This window comes from Arvicola amphibius, chromosome 9, assembly GCF_903992535.2.
Source record: "Arvicola amphibius chromosome 9, mArvAmp1.2, whole genome shotgun sequence".
NCBI classification, from domain to species: domain Eukaryota; kingdom Metazoa; phylum Chordata; class Mammalia; order Rodentia; family Cricetidae; genus Arvicola; species Arvicola amphibius.
In genome coordinates this window covers 47699912-47722623 of record NC_052055.2, presented here as the reverse complement: position 1 = coordinate 47722623, position 22712 = coordinate 47699912, and the positions used below count along the sequence as shown (strand labels likewise).

General features: G+C 48.9%; 3 protein-coding genes across 9 annotated transcripts; 2 read left to right on the top strand and 1 right to left on the bottom strand.

The window, feature by feature from the left end:
• The first annotated feature begins 117 nt into the window (after positions 1 to 117).
• Positions 118 to 3822, top strand: LOC119822264 (thymidine phosphorylase). Of its 4 annotated transcripts, none has more exons than XM_038341283.2 (10): positions 118 to 267; positions 521 to 722; positions 860 to 1062; positions 1502 to 1600; positions 1959 to 2088; positions 2197 to 2315; positions 2818 to 2980; positions 3069 to 3299; positions 3439 to 3579; positions 3665 to 3822. In XM_038341283.2, exons 2-10 carry the CDS (start codon positions 530 to 532, stop codon positions 3820 to 3822), a joined length of 1437 nt encoding a protein of 478 aa, XP_038197211.1. In that variant the 5' UTR covers positions 118 to 267; positions 521 to 529. The 4 variants fall into 4 exon arrangements, with proteins under 4 accessions (XP_038197211.1, XP_038197208.1, XP_038197209.1 ...); XM_038341280.2 differs by having other exon boundaries at positions 136 to 296; XM_038341281.2 differs by having other exon boundaries at positions 165 to 319.
• LOC119822267 (protein SCO2 homolog, mitochondrial) lies at positions 3502 to 5293 on the top strand. The gene is made up of 2 exons (XM_038341288.1): positions 3502 to 3639; positions 4465 to 5293. The coding sequence occupies exon 2, from the start codon at positions 4478 to 4480 to the stop codon at positions 5252 to 5254; it is 777 nt and encodes a 258-aa protein (XP_038197216.1). The 5' UTR covers positions 3502 to 3639; positions 4465 to 4477; the 3' UTR covers positions 5255 to 5293.
• On the bottom strand, positions 4204 to 22621 carry Ncaph2 (non-SMC condensin II complex subunit H2). Of its 4 annotated transcripts, none has more exons than XM_038341276.2 (20): positions 22420 to 22621; positions 17250 to 17351; positions 13153 to 13208; positions 12949 to 13033; positions 12804 to 12872; positions 12635 to 12714; positions 12403 to 12548; positions 11983 to 12066; positions 11307 to 11404; positions 7697 to 7768; positions 7433 to 7499; positions 6998 to 7105; positions 6857 to 6910; positions 6634 to 6704; positions 6463 to 6556; positions 6292 to 6363; positions 6130 to 6185; positions 5949 to 6050; positions 5703 to 5852; positions 4204 to 5635 (listed from the first exon to the last, which is right to left on the bottom strand). In XM_038341276.2, the coding sequence occupies exons 1-20, from the start codon at positions 22525 to 22527 to the stop codon at positions 5495 to 5497; spliced, it is 1815 nt and encodes a 604-aa protein (XP_038197204.1). In that variant the 5' UTR covers positions 22528 to 22621; the 3' UTR covers positions 4204 to 5494. The 4 variants fall into 4 exon arrangements, with proteins under 4 accessions (XP_038197204.1, XP_038197205.1, XP_038197206.1 ...); XM_038341277.2 differs by having other exon boundaries at positions 6292 to 6360; XM_038341278.2 differs by having other exon boundaries at positions 22513 to 22619.
• Between the last annotated feature and the right edge of the window lie 91 nt (positions 22622 to 22712).

Below are 22712 nucleotides of genomic sequence, written 5' to 3'. Positions count from 1 at the left end.
ACAGCAGTGCCCGGACCCATAGATATCAAGACCCCAGAGAACAGGGCAGAACGGACGCCAGTCCAAAGCACCACATCCTCCTGGCCCTTAGGGTCCCGGAAACATCCCCAATTGGCCATAAAGTAGCAGGATAGGGAGCAACTGAAGTGGTGATTGGCCTTACAAGTGCCACCTCCTGGGACCGCCCCATCTGCCCGCTGTCCCTGGACTACCTCTTTCTGTGGCTTTGTTCTGCACCTAACTCCACGACGGGCTGAGGCATCCCAGGTCGGAACCGGAACAGAGCCAGAACACTGGTAAAGGCCCCTAAGCTGACTAGGTACTGGACTGGGGTCAAGTTGTGAGATTGAGAAAAGGTAGGCAGACTTGGGGGTGAAAGGTGCTGGGTGCTGAGGAAGACATGGGTCCGTGATGGGCACCAGAAACACATTTAGGAACAAGGTTGGGACAAGGGACCATGATTGCTTCAGGGATATGGCCGGGGAGGCGGGTTCCAGCGGTTTCTCAATATCCTCTGCAGGCTGAAGCAATGGCAGCTCCAGGGACACCATCTCCCTCAACTCCAGAGGCAGCTGGTGCTGTCTCAGGGGGAGAGGGAAGGGAACCCAAGAAGCTGCCTGAGCTGATCCGCCTCAAACGAGATGGAGGGCATCTGAGTGAGGCAGATATCAGGGATTTCGTGCAAGCAGTGATGGATGGAAGCGCACAGGACACACAAGTTGGTGTGTGGCAAGCCCCAATTGGACCTTTACCCCTAACTTCCCCACTAGCACCTCAAGGATCCACAGTACCTCATCACCATCCCAGGCCCCAGAAAACCCATGCGCTGTGAACACCCCACTCATATGTCCACACACAGGGGCTATGCTGATGGCCATTCGGCTGCAAGGCATGGACCCAGAGGAGACATCCGTGCTGACGCAGGCCCTGGCAGACTCCGGGCAGCAGCTGGAGTGGCCCAAGGCCTGGCACCAGCAGCTTGTGGATAAACACTCCACGGGAGGTGTGGGTGACAAGGTCAGCCTGGTTCTGGCACCTGCCCTGGCTGCGTGTGGCTGCAAGGTTAGTAACTGCTATCTCCACGAATCTCTGACCCACTCACAGGCACCTCCCACCCTCAAGCCAGGCTCAAAGTTCTCAAAGACAAAATCCAGGGTTGTCCTGTTCCCCCAATACAGACCATGGAATACAATTCCACCATGGAATACAGCTGCCTCAGTACCTAACAGCACCCTCAGAGAAAAAGCTGGGTCTTTCTCTTGTCCCGTGGACTTAGGTCCCAGACATATATGAGTGCCAGTTCCTGCCCTACTGACAAATTGTTCCCCGCCAAGTACGATTTATTTTCCTTTCCAGCAATTGGGCACCCACATGAATTGTTTAAAATATTTGAAAATATTACAACTGCTTAAAGTAATTTCAGCTGAAGCTCTCACTAAGGGAGCGAGAAAATGGGGATAAGGGGAGTGGTGCCGGGGCAGACAGTAATCCTATCCATCAGGTGCCAATGATCAGCGGACGTGGTCTGGGGCACACAGGGGGCACACTGGATAAGCTGGAGTCTATTCCTGGGTTCACTGTCACGCAGAGCCCAGAGCAGGTACAGGTGGGCCACTAATCGATCACTGATCTGGGTTGAGGGAGAATCACTGGCCAGAATCACGGGACAACCAACGGATAGGTTATTTATACGGGTCACCAGTGAGAGTGTTGACCATTCTAAAGGTCATCAATTGTAGATTGGCCGGAGTCGTTAAGAGAACTTTGATCGGGATTATACTTGGGAGTAGGTAGAAAACACCGATGGGCTGGTAATCATTAATATGTCATAAGTAAATCAGGTCAGTCATCAGACTCAGATTATTGGCACTTAGGCCACGTTTTGAACTTTCGCTGGGTCCGTGGCCAGGGCCAGTGAGAGGGCCCTTCCTCCAAGGTCACTGCAGGTGTCTGAACAGATACTGCGCTTACTGGAGGAAGTGGGCTGCTGCATTGTTGGCCAGAGTGAGAAGCTGGTCCCTGCTGATGGAATCCTGTACGCTGCACGAGATGTGACAGCTACTGTGGACAGTGTACCACTCATTACAGGTGACCTGACTGACATACAATCCACTAGGCACTGCCATCTTTATCACAGAGGCAATACCTTCCGTCCCCAGGTATCATACCCTGGGATGATGTTTCTGTTCTCCACAGCCTCAATCCTCAGTAAGAAGGTCGTGGAAGGACTGTCCACTCTGGTGGTGGATGTTAAGTTTGGGGGGGCTGCAGTCTTCCCAGACCAGGAGCAGGCCCGAGAGCTGGCAAACACATTGGTGAGCCCATGCTGGGCCTCTATGGCCTTTCTTTTTTTGTTTTTCGAGACAGGGTTTCTCTATGTAGCCCTGGCTGTCCTGGACTTGCTCTGTAGACCAGGCTAGCCTCAAACTCACAGAAATCCGCCTGCCTATGCCTCCAGGGGGCTGGGATTAAAGGCGTGCGCTACCATTGCCCGGCCTCTGTGCCCTTTCTATGAAGAAATGTGAACCTCACCTTCGGTCGTATCCCTGCCTCTGTCCACTCAACAATCCCAGTAGAACCAACTGGCAATCCCCCTTTCCAGCCCTCCTACCGTATCTATTCAAGGCTGTCCTGAGCTTGGGACTGGGGCAGTCCTCCACAGAACCCCTCCACTAAGGTGAACAAGATCACCCCACCACCACCTGGCAGTGAGGCTCTGGAAGTGTTGGTTTCTGATCTGCACCCCAAGTCTTTCCTGACATCCCAACCCAGGTGCAGTAGGTAATGCCAACAGGACACTGAGTAGTGCCTCCCCAGGTTAGGGCGGGAGTGGGCCTGGGGCTGCGGGTCGCCGCAGCCCTCACGGCCATGGATAGCCCTCTGGGCCGCAGCGTGGGCCATACCCTGGAAGTGGAAGAAGCGTTGCTTTGCCTGGACGGTGCGGGGCCGCCGGACCTACGGGACCTGGTCATTAGGCTAGGTGAGAGGGCTGGGGTTAAGACCACCTATCTATGTGCCAGGCACTCTCAACCCCTGCGGTTCCTGAGCTCCGTCCCTCCCGCCAGCAGGGGGCGCCATCCTTTGGCTTAGCGGACTGGCGGAAACCCAAGACCAGGGCGTTGCCCGAGTGGCCGCGGCGTTGGATGACGGCTCTGCGCTGCGTCGCTTCCAGCTGATGCTTTCGGCGCAGGGCGTGGAGCCAGGCCTAGCCAGAGCACTGTGCTCCGGGAGCCCCGCGCAACGCCGCCAGCTGCTGCCCCACGCGAGAGAGCAAGAGGAGCTGCTCGCCCCTGCAGACGGTGAGACCGGATATCCCCGGCGCCAGGCCCCACCCACTTCCTCTCCGCGTCTTTCCCTTCCTGGTCCAGTCCTCGTGCGTCCGCTTGCAGCTCCTTAGCTTCTCCGCAACCGCCTCTCCCCCCCCCCCCCACGCCCCAGGCACCGTGGAGAACGTCTTGGCGTTGCCGCTGGCCCGTGTGCTGCACGAGCTCGGGGCCGGACGCAGCCGAGCGGGACAGCCGATCAGGCCGGGAGTGGGTGCCGAGCTGCTGGTCGACGTGGGTCAGTGGCTCTACCGCGGTGAGCGCCGTTCGGGACCCGTAAGCAGTCCTCCACTCCCGGTCGCCCTGTGGCGCATAGGTAACCGTTTCCGTCGCTCGCGCAGGTACACCCTGGCTCCGCGTACACCTGGACGGCCCAGCGCTCAGCGACCAGCAGCGCCGCGCTCTGCAGGGGGCGCTCGTGCTGTCTGACCGCGCACCCTTCAAGGCCCCTTCACCTTTCGCTGAGCTAATCCTCCCCCCGACCGTCGTTCATCCCTAAATCCGACCCCACCGCAGGCAGGTGGGTGGGTCCCACAGTTGAGCAAGCCCCCCACCCACCATGGCGGAACTGGGTGGGACAAGATGAAACAAATGACCTCTGTGGTTTGTCTGAGGGTGCTCCCATTGCCTCGTCCAGTCCTTTGAGGGTGAGGTAAAGACCTGGTGTGAGGTCCGAGTGGTGCAGCCCAGAAAAGGGTGTATGTTGTGAATGTTTAGCAATCCCATCTTGTCCGGGTGATGCCAGAGACCTCAGGGACAGACGGGCCAAAGGTGCCCTGAGCACGTATGGGCTATTCTGTGTGACACTAGTGGCACTGGATTTCTACTGAGCCCCAGATCACCCCTTTAAAGTAGTAAACCAGAGTTATCAACGACATCCTTCCTTTAAAAAAATTTATTGTAAATAGACATGTGTTCTGGTGCCCAGGCAAAGCATGTTCTGAATGCTTCTAGGTATCCAGAAGGAAGCATGATGGTTGAGGGGCAGGTTATGGACAGATTGCGGTAATGAGGTGGAGCAGTTCAGATGAGCCCAGACAGGCAGCTAACCTGCGTCGATATGGGGGTGACAAGTTTCTCCAGCAGTGGGGGCCCAGGCATCTTTTCTTTCCCAACTGCTGGCATCTCTGTTCTCTTTCAGGAGCTTCAGGTCCATGGTGCTGCAGGCTCTAGGGCCCAAAGCCTGGCCCAGGCTCTCTCAGTTCAAACCTCGAGTCCTTCTCCGGATCCCAGGAGGTGAAACTCTGTATGTAAAGTCCCGACACTGGTCAGGGCAGGGCCAGCCCAAAGGCCCTGGGCTAAGAACCAGGCTGCTGATCACTGCTGTGTTTGGAGCTGGGCTGGGCTGGGCCTGGCTGGCAGCAAGAGCTGAGAAGGAACAGAGGCGCCAACAGCAACGGACAGAGGCCCTGCGCCAGGCTGCTGTGGGCCAGGGTGACTTCAGCCTACTGGACCACAAAGGCCAGCCGCGATGTAAAGCTGACTTTCGAGGCCAGTGGGTACTGATGTACTTTGGCTTCACTCATTGCCCTGATATCTGCCCTGATGAATTGGAAAAACTGGTCCAGGTGGTACAGAAGCTGGAGGCAGAGCCTGACCTGCCCCTGGTGCAGCCTGTCTTCATCACTGTGGACCCAGAACGGGATGATGTGGCAGCCATGGCCCGGTATGTGAAGGACTTCCACCCAAGACTGCTGGGTCTGACTGGTTCGAAAGAACAAGTGGCCCAAGCTAGTCGCAACTACCGTGTATACTACAGTGCTGGTCCCAAGGATGAAGACCAGGACTATATTGTGGACCACTCCATTGCTATCTACTTGCTCAACCCAGATGGTCTTTTCACGGACTACTACGGTCGAAGCAGGTCAGCAGAGCAGATTGTAGACAGTGTACGTCGGCACATAGCTGCCTTCCAAAGCATCCTGCCCTGAACATCCTACCTAGGCCCTGTCGGTAAATAAATGAATGTACTCAGTCAGTGTGTGGGTGCTCTCTATCTGCAGTCCATTCAAATGGCTTGTTGAGTGAACAGGGAGGGGGTAGCAATATCACTTAATAAGCTAGGCCAACCTGGAGGCAGCACTGGAGTAAATGGCCTCATGGTACACTAGGAGCACAAGATTTCCAGATATATACACTACCTTCCACCCCTGCGCCTCAGTGCTCTCCACTCAAGGCTGGACCATGGAAGGGGCAGCATAGGTCTGAAAGCGTGTATGGGCTCGCTGGTGTGTGAGCAGTCTCAAAGACATGGTATCCACAGCTGCCTCCAGTCCTGGCTGCTGGGTGATCTCCACCGTATAGTCATTAGCCTGTGGAGACGAGGCATCAGCAGAGTCCAAGGGGATTTCCCCATCCCATGTGTCCCAGGCCACTCACCAGTTGTAAGGAGGCCAGCATGGAGCGGCACACCTCAAAAGCAGGCTGCCCGGCTACAAGCTCTGCAAAGGGACACCACTCATTGAGCTGGGGGAACCGTGAAACCAACTGGTCCCCATAGGTGTGGATATCAAAGGGCACATGCTGCTCCTGCACAGGGAAAGGCCATGTTAGCTTCAAGTGGAGAGACAGCTCGGATAACCCACGCTGGTGGCAGAAGGCTGGAGTTCCCAACAGCATCCTCACCTGCTCCTGGAGCAGGGGCTGGATAGTATCTTCCCAGTCCCTGATGCGCTGGCTCAGCTCTGTCTCCTGGACAAACTTCTGGGAGGTGGCGATGAAGAGTTCCTATGGAAGGACCAGTGGGTTCTTCCTGCACAAGAGGGCCCAGGATGCCCCACTGCTCCCACCCGTGACCCAAGCCTACCACATTTCTTCGGACCAGCTCCTCATATCTCAGGGACTCTGGCATAGCCTCTGCATCTACAAAGACCCAACCATGAGCTGCTGCAGCTATGGGGCTGCACAGCCTCATCTCAGGCAGCTCTTGCTCCCTCAGCACATCTCAGGTGCTCCCAGTAAGACCTACCTAGGTCAGCAGCTTCCCCAGGCATCACCTCCTCCCGCTCTGCATACTCCTCAGGCTCTAGAAAGTCATCTGCTGAGACATGGGAGAAGTGACCAGAGGCAGCTGATCAGACAGCAGTAGGTGCTGAGGGCAGGGACCTCTCCCCTCCCACCCCACATCAATGGCACCTACCCGCTTCCCCAAGGTCTTCCAGGGAATCTTCTAAGCGTTCCTCCTCTACAGGCCACAGATCCTCCTTGGCCCCAGGCAGCCATCGCTCGGTCATCTGTCCAGAGAATATCTGTGAGGAGACTCATCTTCCAGGCCCTGTGGGTCTCAGACTCAAGTACTATGGGCACTTGCCTTCTGCCTCTGCAGCTTCTGAAGGCTCTCTAGCTGTTCTCTTACATGTTTCCAGTACAGCACTTCCATGTCTGCAGACAAAGGCCTTATGAGGGGCTTCCCCATCCAGACCAAGCTCACCTTTGTCCACCCAGGACTTCAAGTGACCCTGGCAGGGAGGATGGCAGTGGAACTGGGGAAGGCAAAGACTACCTTCCCCGAACAGGTAGGACTCCAGCCTCACCTGCAAAGGTTGGGCCCTTTCGCCGAGGCCTCCTGCTGTCAGCATGGTCAGCATCTGTGAGAGAGCAGTTAGCAAGAACCGGGCCAAAATCACAGTACCCAGGCAAAGGGATGTGCCGCCTTAACCCACACACTCACTCACAGGCAGCCAGGTACCACTGGTGGAAGTCCTGCAGCTTGGTGGCACCCTTCCTCTTGCGCTTATGTCCTGGAGGCTCCTCCACACCAGGCGGCACAGAAAAGGGCTTACCTGAAGGCAAAGAGAGACTGCCTCAAGAGTAGCCAAGGAGGGCTGGAGAGATGGCTCAGTGGTTAAGAGCACTGACTGCTCTTCCAGAGGACCCCAGTTCAGTTTCCAGCACCCACATGGCAGCTCACAACTGTCTCAAGATCCAGTCCCAGGGGATCTGCCACTTCACACCAATGCACATAAAATAAAAGTTAAATGAACCATAAAAAATATTTTTAAAAAAAGTAGCCAAGGAAAGGGGATACAAAGCCCCCTCCAATCCACTATCTTATAACTCAGTAGCCCTAGGTAGGGGAACATAAATGAGGTGCCACCAATTCTACTGACCTTTCTGGAAGACCTTAGAGTCCAAGGAGTCAAAAGGGTCCAGGCTCTGCCAGGGATCTGGGGTCTCCTGAGTACAAACAAGAAGTTGAGGGAAGAGCAGGAGCCCTCCCTACCAGAGCTCACAAAGTGGTGACAGCCCAAAGCTACATGAGAGAGGACTTAAGTTTATGGAAGAAGTGCTGAGGGTCTGAAGGGCAACAGGGCAAAGACAGAACAAAATACCTTTGAATATACCTGCCCTGCCAGGGACCTGGCGTCTCTCACCTGTAGCCGGGAGGCAGGCTCTGGGTTCCCTTGTCGCTCCCGCAGCATGTATCTCCTTGGCAAGGTGGCACTCTGCAAAGAAATAGCTCATAGGCTCTCCTCTCTTGGCTCTTGTTCACCAAAAGCTCTCAAGAGCCCAGAAATTCTGCTTAGCCTCATAGCAAAAACATGGTTCAAGGGCCCTCTTAGGGACCAAAAGTAAAAACCTTAAGGAGGGGCCAGGAAAAGTTGACCAAGTGCTCGCCCTGCAAGCCTGGGGACCTAAGTTCAGTCCCCAGCATTAACATAAAGTCAGCCAGGTGTGGCGGTGCACACTGGTGTTGAACAGTTTCCTCCTAGAGTAAAACTATGACACAGGATGTGAGCAGGGCAATGAACAGCAGGATGTCCTAAGGCAGCACTCTCAGCCTTCCTAATGCTGCAACCCTTTAACATAATTCCTCATGTTGTGGTGACCCCAACCATACAATTTCATTGCTACTTTATAACTGTAATTTTGCTGCAGTTATGAATCATAATGCAAATATCTGATATTTGATATGGGACCCCCGCCAAAAGGTAGCAACCTACAGGTTAAGAACTGCTGTTCTAAGATGAGGTGACATTCCACTCTACAGGATGCTCATTAACATATCAACTCCAGTTTCAGGAAATTCCTAAAACTGACTAGATTCACTATTTCCCTAAGAATACATAAACAGTAAAGACTGCTGAGAAGATTCTCCCAACAGCCCAACTACGTAGAAGGCTTAGAAGTAGATACCAGCCAAGCTTCAGTGAAGACTCGGATAAGCTGAGCTGCATAGAAGAGGCTGACACCAACCAAGCCCCCATGAAGACACTCTCCAACCTGTTGAGATGCCTCTGAGTTGTGCAGTATGCTCCAGGTTTCCAGCTTTGTGAGCTTTCACAAATGCTTGGGCGGGTCTTTGGCAATGCAGGCGTCTCTGAGTCATTTCTGCTCCTATAGGTAACACCTCACCCATATTCCTCCAAGTAATCCCCCACCCTACCCCCCCAAAAAAACACTCATTGGTTCACCAAGTTGGACTTTGATCTGTCTTCAGTTCTCTATCTAAGATGAATAGACATTTGTTCACACCTCCCCGAAAAGAATGGCACACAAAGAGGGACACAATAGAACAAAAGATGAAATGGAGAGAAGTGTATAGTCCTGGACATAAAGCATAGCAAGTCAGGTAACTGAGGCTGAGAAACCTCTATGAATGGGGAGATTTCCAAATACAGCTATCCCTTCCATTGCACTGTGTGATAGTGTCGTCTTGTTATGGCAGCAATGGCATGATTCTTACTACAGGCAATGAGACATGCAACCAAGCTGAGCCATCAGGCCAGAGTGTCTGAAGGGAATTCCAGGGTGACAGTTTATCCACAGGGCATAGGTGGCATGCCTGATGAGTGGTGTCCACCACATGAATTTGGAGATGCCCTGAAAACAGTTAAAGGGTTTAGAAGAAATTCTGCAGTCTCTGACAGCGCACCAGGGTAGAGATCATGGGCAAGAAGTGGAGGAGGTTGCTTCACAATTGCTGTGTGTAGTGAGAAATGCCCCGGAGCCTGAGACGGCAGCCAACCAAGAACTTTTTGTATAAAGGAGAAAATGCAGTAAAAGGAAATGCAGTTAGCATCTTTCATGCTAGCCTCTCACTAATCTGGCAAGTAAATCAGATAAATGAGAGAACGAGATAGGGGTGCTGCATTGCCATTTCTCAGGGCTTGGAGGCTGAGAGGAAACTAAGGTACAAATTAGATCCATGTTCAAAAGCCCTTCCTGGGATCTAAAACTTGGAACCCATGGGAATAAAGTGTGAGGAAGAGAACATGATAAAGTAATAGAAAATACCTCTCAGGTCTGACCTTTAATAGTAAAAAAGGGGGAAATATATGGCCCAGCATGCTGATGGAGGGACTAGCTATAGACTAGTACAAGGAACTGTGGTACTTTGCACTTAAACTGCTGGAAGTGGGGAATACTTTAGACAAGCAATGGAAGAGCCTGTCACAGCTCTTGAGGAATGAAACCCCAGGTGAACCTCTAGCCTCCATATACACACACAAACACAAACATCCTGAAGAGAACCAGTCATCAGGGAAATTTTTCCTTTAAAACCACAATAGGATCCATCCACTGAAACAGTTTACCTAAGCTAATGGGAGCTCACCAACTCCAGCTGGACTGGGAAGGAACAAGCATAGGACCAAACTAGTCCCTCTGAATGTGGTTGACAGTTACATGGCTGGGGCAAACTGAGGGGCCACTGGCAGTGGCAATGGGATTTATCTCTACTGCATGTACTGGCTTTTTGGGATCTTATTCTCTTTGGATGTATACCAGCCCAGATGTAGTAGGGAGGGCCTTGGACTTTCCACATAGCAAAGTACCTGACCCTCTCTTAGGATTAGAGGGGGGTGGGGTGGAGGGTGTGTAGAGGGAATGGGAGGAGGGAAGGGAGTGGGAATTTGGATTGCTATTAAAACTCACAATATTTCTGGGAGCGTGTGACTCCCTAGTAGAGTGCTTACCTAGCATGTACAATTACTGGGTACAATCCTAGCATCAGGAATATAAATAAGTAAATAAACAAGGAAAGAACAAGACAGACTAGCATGCTGGCTCATATTTGGCCCAGCACTTGGGAGGCTGAGGCAGGAGGATCACAAGGTCAAGATTAGCTTGGGCTATAAAATGAAGACCCTGTCTCCAATAACCAAACAAAACCAAAGCTATATGTTATAGATATATCCATCCAAATTTCATAATTGTTAATATTTTCTTCTAAATACATCAGGTTAGTTTGGGCAGGAGTAATTTCCCCTGCCCTTTTCTCAAAAAAAAAAAATTTTTTTAATTAAAAAAAAATTAAAATTAAAAAAATAAAAATTGTGTATGTGTGGGGAGACAGTCAGTTCACATGGGAGTGCAGATGCCTGTCTGTGGAGGCAGAAGCACTAGATCCCCAATGGAGTTGGAGTTACAGATGGTTAGCAGCTGCCTGATGTGGAGGCTGGGAGCCGAACTTGGATCCTCTGCAAAAACAGTACAGTCTTAATGTCTAAGCCATCTCTACAGCCCCCTAGTTTTTTTAATGTATTCATATTACAATGCTGGGGATTAAACTCGCATCTTCCCATAGGCTAGTCAAGAATTCCACCATTCTACTATATTCCCAGCCTCAAGGCTTTTGTTTGTGTGGTTTGTTTGTATTGAATAAATAAGGATTTCTTGATTTCTCTGGGTAGACTACTCCCATGGGGGCTGAAAGAGGTAGCAAAGTCCTCCAGACTGATCAGCTGACAGCGCAGATACAATGAGCTCCACAGGGCTCAGGGCCTTGGATGCCAGTCAATTCTCAGGGAGCAACTGCAGTTCTGCTTAAAGAGGGAAAGGAGATGGAAGCTGCCATTAAACAGTCCAGCTGGAGGCTGCCAGGCTTCTGAGCAGACACGCCCTCTGAGAGGAGACACCAAATTAGAGCGATGGGACAGTATCAGTGTGACGGACTGCTGTCCCCATGTAACGGTAATTCTACCCCAGAGCCAGAGCGCGCTCTGTTGACAGCTTGAGCTCTGGGAGTCACTGTTGTCCCACCTGCTGTGAGGTCCTGGGCTCTGCAGGCTCTAGAGCAACCTCCTGGAGCTCTGCTGCATCCTCTGCATCCTCATCACCACCGCTGAGCATTGGGCCTTCTAGAAAAGTGTTTGGGTAGGAACCAAGAAACCAGTTAGCCTAAAGAGGCTGGAGATCAGGCAGCAGGTAGAGCTCCCATGTAGGAGGCTCATAGCCAGCTCTTAGAAGAACAGGACAGGCCAGCCTCTCTTCTCGGCTTCACACTTTAGCATTTGAAAAACTAAACAAGGCTTTATATTCTCTTCCTCATACTGGCATGCTTTGGTTGGTTTACCTTATCTCTTGGCAAATATTTATGTATTTGGTTATCTATCTATCATCTATCATCTATCTGTCTGTCTGTCTGTCTGTCTGTCTGTCTGTCTGTCTGTCTGCTGGGCTTTGTATATGCAAGTGCTCCAACCAAGCTACAGTCCCAGCCCAGACAGTCTTTGTTACCATTTACCCAGAGAAGACCTAGGAAAGCAAATCTCACTGTACACCACAGCACAGAGAGTCACCATAAGATTTTATCTGCTACCATTAGGCCTGTTCCCCAAAAGCCAGTGAACAGAAAGCAAACAAGAGGCTAAGGAGACTGAGAGCATCCAAGGTCAGAGTTCTACCGAGATCACCCTCCCTGGTGCTCTCTTCTCACCTGGTTCTTGGGAGATGTTGAGTACAGAAACTTGATTCCCATTCCTAGAGACTTCCATCGGCTGCCCCTCAGCATCCTCAGCATCTTGGAGAGACAGATTAGACTTGGTCAGCCCGTCCCCAGAAGGTCCCCACTGGTGTCAAAGGATTGCCAGCAGAAAGTACAACCCAGCAGGCCCCAAGTCTGAGACTAAGGAGGACACAGATACCAGACCCTAGCCCTGAGCTGAGCTGGAACTTGTTGACTGGAAATCAAGGTACAAAAATGAGGGAGAGAAGCTCTAGCCAAGCTACCTACAGTGGGAAAGGTATGATGTGGTGTGAGGCAGCTGCTAAGACTAGAGGTGGCATGCTTAAGGTACCCAGCAGTAGTCTCTCAAAAGATCTACTTCCCACTAAGCCTTAACATCCAAACCCTTACCTTTCTGGCTCCCTGGCATGGGGCACAAATCCGCAGGCTCCACAGGACACATTCCCACTGGATCCAACATAAAGGAACCTCTGGGGTCGGGGGTATATGTGTTCATCCTGAAATCCTTCCGGCTGGCCAAGACCTCACCCTGACAGCTGTGTTGGCAGAAAAACAAGCTTGCTACAGAGACCTTTCTCAGGTGGGCTCCCTCCCCTTCTTTCCCCTGCTAGCAGTGTTCTACCTATACAAGGGGCTGCTGTTCTTCTCCACTTCATCAGGGGCCACCAGAGCCATGGGCACAAGGGGTATGATAAGCAGCTCCTGTGGGTGGGGGAAGGAGAGTTCTGAATTCTACAAGGAGCAACACTAAAAGACTGCTATCCCCACCTCATGAAGGCCAGGACACTCACACTGGATGTCTGGTCATTTTTCATATCCACATTAGCCCGGGAGTCAGGGAAGTCATCCAGTGACACGAACTGCAGGAGAAAGCAAGTAGTCACAGAAGCAGGGCCAGGCGAGCACCTCGGGCAGAGTCCGCATGCCCCAACTCACCTCATCCTCTGTTTCATAGGGAGTTCCTGAGTTGACAGCCCTGTTGCTCCCATCTTCCTGTGCTAAGGAGAGCTGCTTGGCTTGCCTGAGAAAGTAAAACATACCAAGAGCATGCTGGGAGACTTCAGGAGCCTCCCAAGCTGCAAACAGGGCTCAGCTAAGAAGATAAAGGCCTCTTCCTCCTGGCTCACTTCTAATACTCACCTCTTGCCAGAAATAAAATCAAGAGCCTGGTAGACCAGTGAGTAGAGGTACTCCACCTGGCAAGCAATAAGAGACAAGCAATAAGGACACGGAAAGGAGGGGACTATCTGAAATGGTGCTTGGAAACACCCCTTGCAGGGGGAGGAACCTTTCTTATTAGACACTGGTACATATCAACATCTGGCCATCATTTCCAAACCTCCATACAAGCCCAGACAGTTTTACTACTATCAAGTAATTCTCATTACCCAGGGTGGTGGCATATGCATGTAACCTCAGTACATAGGAGGCTGAAGGAGGAAGATTATCATGAGTTTGATGCCAGTCTAACGTATAGATTAAGTTCTGGTATGAGACCCAATCTCATAAATAAATGAATGATGAATGAATGAATGAATGAATAAATAAATAAATAAATAAATAAATAAAATTTTAAAAAATTTTTTTAAAAAGTGGGCTTCAGGTTAAGAGAGAGACAAGCCTGCTCCAGCACTGAAAGGCTGAGATTAATTTAAAATTATAAATCTTAGATTCAAGGCCAGCCTGGGCTACATGCCAAGCTACTGTCTGAAAACAAACATACTAAGTAAACTGCTCAGTGAGTAAAATGCTTGCTATGTTCAGATCCCGAGCATCCATATAAGTAGAGTAGGTGACATGCATTTGAAACCCCAGGCCTGGGATGGGATGGCAAATTCTGAGCACTTGCTGGCTAGCCAGTCCAGCATAACAGTAAGCTTATGTGGGATTCCCCTCTGTATGCTGTGATTACCATTAATGAATAAAGAAAGCTGGCTTGAGCCTATAGCACGGCAGAACAGGGGTAGGCAGGGAAAAGTATACTGAATGCTGGGGGAAAGAAGGCAGAGTCAGGGGAAAGCCATGTAGCACTGGAGACAGACGCCAGAACTTTACCCAGTAAGCCACAGCCTCGTGGCAATACACAGATTAATAAAAATGGGTTAAATTAATATGTAAGAGCTAGCCAATTAAGAAGCTAGAGCTAATAGGTCAAGCAGTGTTTTAAATAATATAGTTTCTGAGTGATCATTTTGAGTCTGGGCAGCAGGGAACGAGCGAACAGCCTCCTCAACAGTAAGCTCCAGGTTCGGTTAGAGGTTTGGTCGAAGAATAAGGTGGAGAGCTGGAAAAATAGATGGCTCAGCAATCAAAAGCATTTGCTGCCCTTACAGAAGACCCAAGTTCTGTTCCTAGCATCCAGATGGCAGTTCACAACTATAACTCTAGTTCCAGGGGATCCAATGATCTTACCTCTGAGGTCACCAAGTACACATGGTGAACATAAAAATAACCAGGTAAGGCACTCATAGCATAAAATAAAATTAATATTATTTTGTTTTGAGACAGGGTTTCTATGTAACCTTGGCCTTCCTGGAACTTGCTCTGTAAACCAGACTGGCCTTGAACTCAGGAACTCTCTGCCTCAAAAAGTGCTGAGATTAAAGGCATGTGCCACAACACTGACAAAAATTAATAAATCTTAAAAAACAAAAAAAAGGCAAACAATTCCTGTATCAACTTCTGACCTGCATATTTAGGTGACCACACATGTCCACCCACATACACATAACACATACTGCACACACACACACACACACACACACACAGAAATATGAACACAAAAATAGTTCTCTGGGGCCGGAAGAGATGGCTCAGCAGTTAAGAGTCCTTGCTGTTCTTCCAGAGGACCTGAGTTTGGTTCCCACACCCACATTAGCTATTCACAACTACTTGTAACTCAGCCTCCAGGGGAATCAGATGCCTCGGGTCTCTGAGAGAATCTACACTCACAGGCACACACCCACACACTTAAGTACCTGACATGTAAACACATGAACCTGAGTTTGGATCCCCAGAATCCATGTTAAAAATCCACACATAGCAGTGCATGCTTGTGACCCAACCTTGGAGAAGACTGCGGAGCAGAGATAGAAGGAGCCCTGGAGGTCACTGGCCAGTTGGCCAAACAAACCAGTGGGCTTCAGGTTAAGCGAAAGACCCTGTCTCAAAAAATAAGAGGAGAGGGATCAAGTAAAGAGACAGACATTAACCTCAGGGTTCCACATTCCTGGACATACATATGCACAGAACACAAATATACAACAACAAAAATAACAATAATTCTCAAGTCAAATCAGTCTCGTCAGAATTACTTCTGACAACTGAGTTTCTACTTCTCTGTCCCATACTCCACACATTCTCAAGCACAGCCTCCTTGACACAGGTCATGGCCATGGCACAATGGGTGCCCACAATGCTTCAGACGGCCCTTGGCACATGCTCTGTAGACTCAGAACCCTCACACATGGTACCCACTGTTCATCTGCCCAATGCCCCCAGGCCAGCTGCAGCTCCTTCTCCTAGCTACACTGCTCAGTCCACAGGAGGGTGCAGTCTCTGATGGCCCTGTCAAAATGTAAGCCATGGTGGGCCTGCCTGACATATTTCATTTGCTTCTTATTGGTCTCCTACACAAAACCAGAGGCCCCACCATAGGGTGAGACCAGCAGTTTTCCTAGACGATGTACACAACTGCATAGTACCCCCATGTGGAAGCAGAGAAGGCAGAGCTTATACACACTGAGCTATAGATAATTATGTACCTGAGGGACAACAGAGCTCACAGCACACCTGACCCTCTCTTCCTGGTCATTTTATTTATTGACTGTGATGCTAGGGATCACAACCAGGGCCTCATGTATGCTAGACAAGTGTTATACAATTGAACTATACTTCTAGCTTAGCCATACCATTTTGGTATGTGTGTTATATATTTGTGTTCATGTGGGTGTGCAGATGTGCATGTACATTTATAAATGACTATGGAAGCTATAGGTTAACCTCAGATATTTTCTCTGACTGCTCTCTACCTTATTTTTAGGATGGACCTGAGAAGACCAGTGATTAGCTAGGCTGACTGGCTAGTGAGATCTAAGGCTCGACAAGTGCTAGGGTTACACCTGACTTTTTTTTATGGGTGCTGAGGATCCAAACTCAAGCCCTCATGCCTATACAGCAAACTTTTGCCAACTGAACCATCTCCTGGTAGTGGCATTTTAAACTCCAGTTTACCTGGATATTGGAGAACATGCCTATTACTCAAACAGCTCGAGATGCAAAGGCAGACATATCAGGGGTTCAAGGCAAGCCTCAGCTACAGAGCAAGCTCAAGGTGAGTCTTAGCTAATAAATCCTGCCTCCAAAACAAGCAGGTTGGGAATATAGTTCAGTTGGTGAAGCACTCACCTAGCATGCATGAATCCCTAGCTTTGACCCCTGACCACAGGACCACAAAAATTGGATATGGTGATTGACATCTGTCCTACTACCACTCCAGGTGGCAGAGGCAAATGGAACAGAAGTTCAAGGTCATCTTCCTCAGGTAGACACAGTGTTAGAGATCAGCCTGGGATGCATATGTCTTTAAAAAAAATAAAAAGCGGGCTGGAGAGATGGCTCAGTGGTTAAGAGCACTGCCTGCTCTTCCAAAGGTCCTGAGTTCAATTCCCAGCAACCACATGGTGGCTCACAACCATCTGTAATGGGGTCTGGTGCCCTCTTCTGGCCTGCAGGCACACACACAGACAGAATATTGTATACGTAATAAATAAATAAATATGTTTAAAAAAAAATAAATAAATAAAAAAATAAAAAGCAAAAGCAAACAATATGCCGGGGCAGTGGTAGCGCACGACTTTAATCCCAGCACTCAGGAAGCAGAGGCAGGTGGATCTCCGGGAGTTTGAGGACAGCTTGGTCTACAAGAGCTAGTTCCAGGACAGGTTCCAATGCTACCGAGAAACCCTATCTCCAAAAAAAAAAAAAAAAAAAAAAACAAAAACAAAAAACAAAAAAAAAACAAAAAAAAAAAAAAAACAAAACAAAAAAACCAAAACCAAAAGCAAACAATAAACTCCAGTTTTTCTTTGGTATTGGAAGTCGTGAAGGGATCCTAGGTGTGACCACAATGAAAGCAGGCTACAGACAGATGCACACTGCTGCTGTCCCAGAAGGAGTTAATCAGGCTACTCCCGCTGAACACTAAAGCACAAAGGTTGGCAGTCTGTGGAACCCACCTTTTTACTGTAGACACAAGCTGAGCCCTGGATCAACAGTGCTGCCTCAATGAAGTTCATAGTGGTTTTGCCTTCATCAAAAGAAATGCAGATCTGGTCCAGCTGCAAGAGAGAACATTAGTAAGCTAAACTTGGTGGGCATGCCTATGATCCCAGCTTGGAACACTGAGGCAGGATTCAAGGTCCACCTAGACTAAACAGTGGGTCAGTTTCAAAGAGTAAGATGCCCATGCAGGAGAAGCCTATGTTCACTTCTTCCAGAATAGCTCAACCCACCACCCACAAACACAGATAGCTCTAAGTCTAGGGTTTGCCAGTTGCCTTTGGGTATTTCTAGAGGGAGATTAGATTTTTGCGACTCCCCTGAGTTCTTGGATCCTGTGAGATCAAGTGTTTTGGAAGAGAGGTCCCCGAAGGACACTGACCATGATGGCTCAAGCTGCATACCAGCCCTCACCAGCACTTCTCATTGTACCCACCTAGGTCAAAACCAAGAGGACAGACTGAAGCAGAAAGACCCTTTACCCTGACATAAGGAAAAGGAGACAGAAGAGTACAGCACTGCCGGAAGCAAAGACCTGTATTTTGAGATCTGTATTTTGTTTACAGCCACCTTAAGCTCACAAGTTAAGTAAAATATTCACCTCTATCCCCTCGGCAGGGTAAATTCTGGGCCTAGGAAATCAACCTGGTATCTTCTCCTAGTGAGACTTGTAGGCCCCAGACTTTTAGAAACAATTAGCATGTCCTTTGTAAGTCAACAATCACAGACCCTCAATACTTCCTTATCAGCTAGGGATGTCTCCAGACCTGAATTCCAGCAGACCTGACACCCTCCCCTCCCACTTGCCCGTTTTTTGTTTTATAACAGCTTCTGAGAATTAATAAAGCACGGCTTGATCAGAAATCCTGTCTTGCTGTCGTTTCTTGTGTCTCTTGCCCTTCCATTCCTCTCCTCCAGGCTTATCAAGGACCACCCCCTTCATATCCCGCTGGCCGGGATACAGCACTCTCTATCCTCTGATTGGTGCTGTAAGTTCTCCCTCTGCAGCCCTCCTTGGTCTCTGTGAACCTTGGCTCTTAACCAGTGTTTGGGCTCTTTTTTCCTACTGAACACCTTCTGCCAAGTGCCATCTGTCCCTGTTCAAGTGACCAGACACACACATCAACAATTGCCAAATCTATCCTCAGAATAGTTTTCTCCCCGAGGTTCCATTTACAGGTACCTACTGAGAAGCTTAAAAAAGCAAAACAAAACAAAAAAACCCAAGATACCCAACAGAAATGTTCAAGGTTTTAGGGATTAACTCAAGATCTTGCAGACACTTTTACTACAGCTTAAACCCATACATCCAACTGTCTTGCTCAACTATCCAGATTTTATAAACTAGAGTCAAATGAGTAAGTCCATGCTGAATTCCCAGAAACTAAAGGACCTCAGCTCCTCTCTTTTGCTTACCTGCCAGTTCAATCTAGGATCAGCCCCTTACCACTTCCAGGTTCCTCTCTAATGACTACAGCTCTGGCCCAGCCTCACCTCTAACGGGACTCCACCTGACCCCCAGTCTTCTCCTGTATGTGCTTTGCAGGCTTTCTGCCACTCAGAGGGAAAGACGTGAAACGCTAAGCAGAGCCTCCAAGGCAGGTCTCTAAATCTGGTCTCCTCCAGCTACCAGGCTTCCCCTAGGAGCTGCACTGTCGTGCCTTCCACTGAGGCAAGCACCATGTTCCCTCAACACATTGTTTCAGCTTATCAAACATGGCAAGTCCTTTCACCTCAAATAAAATCAGGTCCCTCAGTCAAAGTCGTCATGGTATCCTAACCTTTCCTTTCCAATCTATCACCCACATGTGACAACACACAGACACAGTCATGGGGAGGAATAGATCTGCTTTGTCCACTATCAGCTGTGACGTCCAGTATATCACTTAATCTCTCTAGTGACTGTATCAGTTTTTGTACTATCAGTTTTGACTACAGTGCTTTATATAAAACACAAAGAAACAGTGCTTAGGCCAAGTAGGCCCCTAATACCAAATAATGTGGCTCCTTCCTTGGTATTTAGAATTTCTCCCTAGAGAGCAGAAATTCTATCTCAAAGCATAAATTACTGTTTGCTTTGCCATCAGGTTTGTTTGTTTGTTTTTGTTTTGTTCTTTGAGACAGGGTTTCTCTATGTAGCTTGGCTGTACTGAAATTCGCTCGGTAGCTCTGTAGACCAGACTGGCCTCTGTCTCACAAGCGCCACCACTACCCAGCCAGTATGACCTCTTACTACTGTTCTTGGCACTCTTCAGCCAACTGTGCAGTACAGGTTAATCATCAGATCACAAGCTCACTTAATAAGTATTTATCCTGCATCTACTATGTGTAAGACATTCTACAAAGCCAAAGAAATCACATATAAAGTCTCTGTCCTTTTAGAATTTACACTGTAGGGTAGAGACAGACCACAGACAAGCAAGTTGAAGAACACCTTGTGACATTATGTCACAATAAGAGAGAATTATTTTAGCTTGGTGGTGGTGGTGTAAGCCTTTAATCCCAGCTCTCAGGAGGCAGAGGCAGGTGGATCTCTGTGAGTTCGAGGCCAACCTGGTCTACAAGAGCTAGCTCCAGGACAGCTAGAGCTGTTACACAGAGAAACCCTGACTTGAAAAACAAACAAAACAAAAACAAAAACGAGAGAGAGAGAGAGTTATTTTAGATAGAAGGGTTAACTGACACTTCAGATTTAAGGGATGAGAGCTGGGCATAGTGGTGCACACCTTTGATCCCACTCTCAGGAGACGGAGGCAGGCGGATCTCTGAGTTTGAGGCCAGACTGGTCTATAGAATGAATTCCAAGACAGCCAGAATTAGAGAAATCCCCTCTCAAAGAACCAAAATAAATAAATAACAATAATAAAAGACTTACAGGATGAAAAAGAGTTAGTTATAAATAGAACAGTCACTAGCAAGACAGATATCACAGATACCCTTCAGTCAAGAACAAGCATAGGAGGCCTTAGTTAACCATTCAAAAAAGCGGGAGATAGCTCAGTGGATAAATGTGCTTGTCATGAAGCCTAATGACCTAAGTATCTATGTTGTAGAACAGATTCCCACAAGTTGTCTAGCCTCAATAAGCACACTGATATGCATGCACCCACAGACATAATAATTTTAATTTTTAAAGTTAAAATAAAATTTTTTAAAAAGTCACAAGGTACAGAACCATGGATACAGCTAAAATTGCTGAGCAATGAATCGCAATGAAAACCTGAGAGCTTTAAACTAAGCAGTGTTGTGGCATGGCTATAATTTTTTTTTCTAAGATGTGTGTCTGCTTGCATTTGTATGTGTGTGTACCATGTTCTTGCAGGTGTCCATGGAAACAGAAGATGGCACTGGAACCCCTCAAAGCAGAGTTACAAGCCATTGTGAGCTGCATCTGGGTTCTGAGAACCAAACCCAGGTCTTCTGCAAGAGCAGCACACAATCTTCTTCAAGATTCATCTTTCTAACCTGATTTTAACTTTCTAAAAAAACATGTGGGTATTTTTCCTACATGTATCTGTGCACCACTAGTGTGTTTGGTGCCGGTGGAAGCCACATGAAGGCATTGGATCTCCTGGAACCTGAGTTATAGTTAGTAGTGAGCTGTCATGTGGATGCTTAGAACTGAACCTAGGTCCTCTGGAAGAGCAACCAGTGCTCTTAACTGATGAACCTTCTCTCCAGTTCCCTGCACTCCTAACCCTGTCTCATTTTAATTTTGAAGACTTGAAGACTCACACTAGCTACTGGATGATGTCCAACCTGGGACCTTGGATGAGAAGGTTTTAAATAACTAGGTATAATAGGCCTAGACCAGACGTAATGCTGACCACATGAACTGAAGTGACACCCTGGCAGTATAATGGACAGAATTCACAGGTAAACTTGGTGTGGGATGAGGCCTTTTTATATCTCCTAATTTCCACCTTTAGTCGCACAGTAAAACTCTTCACCAAAAATAGAGCGCTAGAATTTGAACCAAAAATCAAAAGCTCCACTTTAAATAAGACGCAAGAGATCATGTACCATCCCAGAAAAAGCCAAAGAAGTGGCGAGAACAAACAGATCTGGAGGCAGCACTGGGACAGCCTACAAGTAGATGTATGGGCGTATCCCACCACATAGAGTTAATGCCCGTATCTTAAAGCACACAAGCAAGATGTTCTATTTTTAAGGGAAAGAAGGCTCCACCCGGAGAAGCTCAACATTTAGGAGAGTAAAAAGAAGCAGTGAAATAGAAATCCTAATAAGCTCTGTTTCAGAAAGGAAACTGTCAGACCAACAAATGCTCCCCAACTGAATTACAGAACATTTCGTGCGTCTTCTGGATTGTTTAAGGTGAAGACCACTACCGTTCCAAGACAGGTAGTGGAATCCGATGGAACCGGGCTGAGGTGTAAAAAGGCGGAAATGGAGCAGCCAGAGCCTGAGGAGATCTAGACACTAGTGCTAAAAATGGAGGCATGAAATGCGGATAGGCTAGAGTACAGCGAGGGGCAGGGACACACACTGGGAGGCCGGTCCTTCTGGACAAGCTAGCTCAAGTTGAAAGTCCCAGGTACGGGACGCCTGGGGAGAAGACATGGGCGGAGCTTGAGGTCTAAGGTAAGAGATCCCTTTCCCTTCGGGATCCAAATCACTCAAATGCAATTAAGAGCCCAGACATAGTAGGGTCGATTAGTACTCGCAAATAATCAGGAGACTGAGACAGCAAGATTTCGAATTTAAGGCCTGCCTTAGGAAGAAAAAAGGGATTTTTTTAAAAAAGTTCAGCAGTAGAGCGCTTGCCAAGCTCGTACAGCCCTAGGTTAAATCCCAAGCACCGAAAAAAAAAGAAAAGTGATGTTTAATATATTGCACCCCGAAAAGAAAATATAAGTAATGTATTTGCTGAAGAAAATGGCTATCGTCCAACCAAATCGATTTCACAGCTCGCTAACGGGTAGAGACCTGAAAATGACAGCTCCAGGATAATCTAACTGAAGAAAGTTTCGAGAGGCAGGCTGGAGTTGGGGGAGCAAAAAGAACACGAGAAACTGAGAACAAAACACCAGACGGCTACAGACCCGGAGGCGGGGGTGGCAGTGACGCCTGATTCCCAGGCTCGTACCATTCCCCCGCCGCCCTCACCTCCTCCAGATATTCGCCCAGCTGTGCCGCTACGTCCACCTCCCAGTTCTTAGTGAGATCTCGGATGGGCTGCAAGAGGTGAGCGAAGCGCACCTCCACATCCTCCATGTCCGGAAAGGGACAAGAAGCCCGGGACCATACACTGGCTCTGGATAGGGCCAGCAGGATCAACCCGCCACCGGTTCTGGCGCCATTTTGCCGTTCCCACCCAGGAAGTACGTACACGGACGAGGCGCGCACACCGATGACGTAACGCGGGCTCCAGTTTCAAAGTGGAAGGCGCCCGGGGTGGG